Here is a 6,773-nt window from a genome sequence, read left to right on the forward strand (position 1 = left end):
TCCTCATCAGCTGAGATGCTGAAAAGTTAAAACACAGTGTGTATTTGTAAGAAGAGGTACTTTTGCCAAAATCACAAAAAGACATTTGGGAAATTCTCTAGAATCTGCTTAGCAAAAGAGTTTTAACTCCAGCTCCCTTTATCCAAGAATTTTAAAGCTATGATACAGGAAGTCTGCTGAGAAAAAAAAAAGTAAATTGGAGGGGAAAAAAATAAAGATTTATCTGGTTCTTCAACTTAAAAAGCATTTTTTACAGATATTATTTTTGTTTCAGAACACAGATGCGCATGCTTGTGCGCGTGCGTGTGTGCGTGCATGTTCAATTGATGGTAAGTTTCCTGAGAGCAGAACACAGGTCTCATCACCACTGCATCCCAACTCCCAGCGCCATCTGTGGATGGCAGAAGCTCAGCACCTACTGGGCACTGGGCTGCAGCAAGAGAGGTGCGTGAGAGATGCGATCACCAGGGGCAAGTCCCCAAATCTGTGTTTCCAGTAACTTCCTCCCAACACCCTATGACCCAAACTATCTCAGTCACTATACCTATAAAATCTTTTTTGTCTGCGGGACTATGATTTCACCACATCCTCTGCAGCACATGGGAAAATACTCGTTATCCTATAAAAAAGCAACCTAGGGGAGAGGGGTCTTTCCTTTGTGAAGTGAGAAGGTGTAAGTAACATCATAGATGAGTAGGAAGGGTGACACGTCGGTAGGTAAGTAGGTAGACAGGTAGATAAACTTTTTATTTTAGAGTAGTATTACGTTTGTAGCAAAGTTTTAAAGGTTGTACAGGGACTTCCCATATATCTTACAACCCAGTTACTCTATTGTCAACACTTTATATTAGGATGGCACCGTTGTCAGGACTAATGAACTAATACTGATATGCTATCAACTAAAGTCCATACTTCATTCAGATTTCTAGCTTTATATTTTCAAACTCACCATTTTGCAAGTAAAGTGTGTGTGTGTGTGCGTGCATGCATGCGTGCGTGCATGCATGCGTGCGTGCATGTGTGTGTTGTGTGGAAAAGAGAGAAATCACCCACTCCCCATAATCCTTCAGATGTGGTCACCTTCTCCTCGGGCAGACTGGCTGGCAGATTCAGCTCTTTGACATTTGGAAACTCTGGCAGCAACGTTCCAAGTTTGGACCGGGGTGAATACGCCACCGTCTGTTTGCTCACTTCTTTCTTGCCCGTCTCGCTCACCCAGGCGGCTCCTTTCTTGGAATACATCACATCATAATATTGGGAGTTTTCCTTCACTGCAATGCCATAGTAATGGTACCTGGGCCACAGACAGAGAGAGAGAGAGACCCACATGCATCGTTATCAGGTGGGGTTTCCTGAGCAGGGGGTTCCCAAGGCCAAGGATGACTGGGCCCATTCTCCCTGGGCTACAAGAGTTAACTCTCCTGTAAGGCTCAACATCTCGGAAATCTAGAATTAAACCAAAGTTCCATGCTGCCAGCCATCAATCAAGCAGGTAAAAATAACCAAAATTGCTTCCTACAGAAAATGTTAAGTCAAATACTTTACAAAGCAGAAAGGGGGATGAAAAATTTTCCATTTGTACTTAATCTCTTCTATCTAGCTACATGTGATCCTGGGGTACAGCATCTGAGTCTCCCCTTCTGTGGGGACCCTAGAAGAAGGGTGTGTTTACAACTGCAAACTTTCCCACCAACATCGATTCATTTGGTCCGTTTTTCTTAAGCAGTAAAAGGTAGCCCTAAAGAACTGTTTCTTTAAAAAGGTCAATTCAGTGTTTCTGTTGACACTGAAGGTAAAACAAAGACCAGAAGTTTTATTAACTCAAATTGGGCTTAATCATAAGCAGTATTTTCAATTCAGACTAACGAGAGATGGACACTGCATTTTGTTTGGATTTTAGCTACAATCTATTGAATACCTGCTACGTGTTAGGCACTTTGCCAAGTGTTCATGCACACCAATTTGTAAAATAACGCTATGAAATGGGGGTTATTGCAGTATTTTTATAGGTGAGAAAATGGAGGCAAGAAAGCTTAATTTGCTCAAATTTATACAGCTGTTTAGGGGACGAACAGGTCCTTGAGCACAGGTCTGTTTACCTGCACAGTCACCACGCTACACTCACAGCAAACACTGCACTGCACGGTGGGGTCATAAACTTTGAAGTTTGCCCGAGTCATCTGTGGAGCACACTAAAAATACAGATTCCTAGGCCCCCGACCTACTGATTCTGAACAAGGGAACGGGGCCCAAGGATCAGCACTGAAACAAGCACCTCAGATAATTCTGATGCACATCAGTTTGAGACGGACTAGCCTGCTGGGTTCAGCACCTGCATTACATTCCTGGCTCAGATCCCCAGTCGTTGGAGGGCTTGTCATTATCTACTAACTGAAAATGGGGTGCCCATCACAGCAGCTCACAAGGTGCTAAGTGCTTTACACACATTAGCTTATTTAATCTTACAAAGCCCCTGTGAGGCTGGAACTAATGATTATCCCCATTTTACAGACTAGGGAAGTCAGAATCAGATAATTTAAGTGACACACCCAAGATCACCCAGTGGGTAAGAAACAGAGGCAGGATTTGAACCTCCAAAGAAAGTGCTTGTAACCACTAAGCCCGTGACTCTCAAACTTTACTAATAGTAAGAATCACCTTCAGGACATATTAAAATACAGACTCCCGGGCTCCACCCCCAAAGATTCTGACTTAGTAGGTCTAAAGTAGATTTTTACAATCACACAGCGATACTATTGTAAGTAATTCAGGGACCTCGCTTTCAGAAACATTGCGTAACATATTAACTATTCTTTTCTACTCATGGAGATATGGTGGGTGATCGTTACAACACAACACAAATAAGAAAGCATTTTGAGTTGTGGGAGAGGCTTCCCAGGGAGGGGAGACACAAGCATGCATAACCTTCCCTCTCCNTTATGGGGAGCTCGGCGTTGATTATCTAGGCAGTAGCTATGCGGGCACTCCAACCGCAACCACTAGCCCCGAGCAGACATATAGCAGACCCTCAAACATGAGGGCATTGCTACTAATGTGATGACAGCAGGAACCCAAGCTGTGTTGTTGATGAATGAATAGTAGAGTGAATGTCCAGGACAGAGAACCCACTGATGGCCCCCGACACCTGTATCTTTTAGTGTGTGAGCTGGAGGTCAGGGGAGGGGGTGGAGGGGTGATAAGGGATGCATGTGAAGGGAAACGGAAGGTAGTTACCTGGTATATACAATAATATCTAGACTTCAAAATATCTAGACTTTAAAAATATCTAGACCTCAGCCAACGCCGAGGAGTGGCTCACCTTGAAGTTAGGGAATAACTGAATTTTTGTGAAATCTCATGGGTTCGACTTGGTTCCTGGACTGTGTATCCTTCATTCCCCCACAGATGGGCACTCCTGAACCCCCACTTACAGCATTATCCACATCCGTGTCCCCATATCAATCCTGATCCGACGCAGGAGGTAATTTAGTGCCCCAGTCTAATACTTTGGAGGTGGTACTAGTACTGGCATTCGCTTTATTTACTGGGTGCCTAGTAGATGCCAAGAATTTTACACAGATTCCCTCGCTTAATGCTCATACTACTACTGCTGCTGAGAATCATTATTCCCGTTTTGCAGAGACTTTCGTCCAAAGCCAGACAGCAAGTCAGGGAATGGATGACATCGAGCCCGTGTCTGCCTGTCTTTCCATCAGTCAGTCCTGTGGCTGGTTTGTTCTTCACAAGGTAACTGGGCTTCTACCCCATTCCTGAGACCCATGTTTCTCCTGGCACTGCTGCCCACTTTCCAGCTGTCTGCCCCTGCCCCCCCCCCCGGTGGCCTGCAGCGTCCCTCAGGCCGCTCTCAGGGGCAGGGTCTTGCTTTCCTCTGACCAGGCTGCTCCTGACCCCAGCCTGGTGACCTGCGATTAGCCTTGGTGAACAGGCTTCTCTGATGTCCACAGCCTGCCTGGACTTCCCAGTATAGACACTGGATGGGAGGCTTGGGGGATGAAGAATGGGGAGAAAAGCACGGCTTCCCGACTTCTTATGGGGAAAATGGTAATTGCTAAAAACATGACCAAAGTGGTGAATGAAGTAAAGTTTGTCAATTGGGAAACTCAAGTCACAGTTCTGTTATTTCCATGACAGTGAAAATAGCGCAAAGTTTCCCTCCAGATTGAAAACTAAAACAGATCAGTGAAGATTGCCCTCCGGGGTTCCAATCCTGGCCCACTACCAAATAGGAGTGTAATATCTCTACACCTCAGTTTCCCTATGTGTGAAATGGGCACAAAAGTAGTATTTACTGCATAGGTTTCGGTAAAGAGTGCTAAAGATTACTTATTATAGTGCTTAGCTCCTAGTAGATGCTTAATAAAGGTTAGCTATCACTATTATTATATCATGGAGGCACTACCATTACAAGACCCAAGAAATCACTGTATGTCCTAAGCATCTGAGACACCCTTGCCTGAGTTTCTGAGTGTCACCCAGCCAGAATCTCCATTGTGGCTCTGCTCACCTGTCAAGGCTTATTCTGTCAATGGCACATCTGGTGGCTAACTGTGGCGTGGCTGGGCCTGGAGATGGCCACATCTTGGACAAGGTACTTGCCTTCCCGTGGACCCTCTGCTAGACCCTGATCCCAGCTTGTCCTTGGGCATCAGCCTCAGGCTGGGTCCCACCTGCCCTTCCAACTCAGAGTGAGAAGATCTGCCCAGCTGATTCCTAAGAATTCTTAGATTCTGCATTCACTTGCCTTTTTAAGCTTTCCTTGCATGCAGCCAGCCCTACTTTTTTTTTTTTGAGCAGTTAATTTCTAGCAGAAGTTCTGGAAAAGATCAGCAGCTGTGTATGTTAAAACAAATCTGTGGAAAACAGTGTCTTTCACAGGCATCAGTCTGTTTCAAGCCTGTTCCAGAAGCACAGGGAGACCCGATCCATGCTCGGACTCCGGAGGAGCCTTTGTAGAGGGCGTACTGTTCAGTTTGGACCTCCCTTCTACTCTGGCATCTCAGAATGTCCTATGACCCTGGTTCCTCAGGGCAAGAAGAAAAAGGAAGGAGGGAGAATAGCGTAAAGCTCGGGAGCTGATGCTTGGGAGTTAGATGTGAAATGGACTGACAGTGTTTATGTCAGGAGGCAGAGCCGACAGGACCTCCCGACAGACTGGACATGAGGGGTGAGGGGAAGAGAAGAATCAAGGTTTATGGCTTGAGCAATTGGGTGGGTGGTGGCAGTAATGTAAGACTTGGAAAACAGATTTGGGGCAGAAAGTAAGCACTCTGATTTGCTCATGTTAAGTTAGATGTCAAGTCAATTGAATTTGGAGCTCAGGACTAAATATATGAGTTATCAGCTTTTATGCAATGGAGATAGTGATGTCTTCCTATTGTTAGGATGAAATCAGATAGCTTACATAAAAATTCTTAGCATCATGGAGGCATTTAACAAATTCAAACTTATTATTAGACAGTTCTTAATCTTTGCAAGCATAAGTGGTAAAATAAGCAGAGGAAATGGTTGGAAATGATTATTTAAAGTAAGTTTCCTGGATTATCTATTCTGGTCTCCTATTGGCAGGATTTGATAGCCGTGGGGACCTGACCTTGAGAATAGAAGGTAACCAGGTCCAAAAACACCAAAGTGGATGAGCCTTGGGAAAGATTAAATCCAAAATATAGGCAAGCTTTCCTGAATCCATAATTCTGGGTATAATGATACCCTGGAAAAACTGTCTTCCTAGTAGGCCAGTCGGGCNAAGAGAAATGCAAATTAAAAGTTCACTGAAGAAAGTTTGAGTTACATATCCTGTGAACTAGGAAGTCAGCCTTCTAGGAATTTATCCAGTACATACATTCCATGTAGTAGGATGAATGGTGGTCTCCCCCCCAAAAAATGTCCACCCAGCACCAGTGAAGATAAACTTGGTAAAAGGGCCTTTGCAGATGTGATTAAAGTAACGATCTTGGAATGAGAGTTTGGATTAACTGGATGGGCCTTACACCTGATGATAAGTGTCCTCATAAGAAACAAGGGACACACAGAGTGGGACTCACTGTGAAGATGGAGGCAGAGGCTGGAGGGACGCATCTACAAGCCAGGGAACACCAAGGATTGGCAGCAACCACCAGAAGCTGGGAGACAGGCAGGGAACAAATCCTCCCGCAAAGTCTCTGGAAGGAACCAAGCCTGCCAACACCTGGGTTTCAGACTCCTGGACTTCGGAACTGTCAGGGAATACATTTCCATTGTTCTAAGCCACCCAGTTTGTGGCATTTTGTTATTATACTACCGTCCTGAGAAACTAATGCACTCCAGCTTGTAAAAGAATTTACTTAAAGCATAATTCACGACAGCATTGTTTGTAGTACGACAAGGCTGGAAACGTCCAGACAACTGATTAAATTCAATGCGGTGGAACAGTATGCAGGTATAAAACAAGGGGGAAAAAGCTCTTTATAGACTGATGCGCAATGCTCTATGTAACAGTCTCAACAGCAAACAGATGCCACTAGAAAAAGGAGAGATTCTTTACAAGGGACAAGTCATAAAGGTGTAGACAGGCATAGAGGAGCCCATCGGGAGAATGCTGCAACCTGGGGCTAGGGGCAGCAGGCTCTCCTCCACCCCCATGCCCCAAGGACAACCCGGAAGGCAGCAGAGCCCTATGGGGGGACATGGCCAGCCTGAGGTGACCTCACAGGGAGGGAGGCAGAGAGTTAATGTCCTGACTTCTCTCTGGTGCCTCTCTCTGATCTCCCTCCGAA

At 45.2% G+C, this 6,773-nt stretch overlaps 1 protein-coding gene across 1 annotated transcript in view; it reads right to left on the bottom strand.

Moving 5' to 3' along the window:
• Positions 1–6,773, bottom strand: part of RFX4 (regulatory factor X4) — a 162,590-nt gene that overhangs the window by 60,118 nt on the left and 95,699 nt on the right. The window contains exon 6 of the mRNA XM_019642582.1: positions 1,050–1,294. Within this exon, the coding sequence (XP_019498127.1) occupies positions 1,050–1,294 (245 nt within the window). The remainder of the gene's footprint in view (positions 1–1,049; positions 1,295–6,773) is intronic.

The sequence above is a fragment of the Hipposideros armiger genome, unplaced genomic scaffold (assembly GCF_001890085.2).
Source record: "Hipposideros armiger isolate ML-2016 unplaced genomic scaffold, ASM189008v1 scaffold_71, whole genome shotgun sequence".
Classification (NCBI taxonomy): Eukaryota; Metazoa; Chordata; class Mammalia; order Chiroptera; family Hipposideridae; genus Hipposideros; species Hipposideros armiger.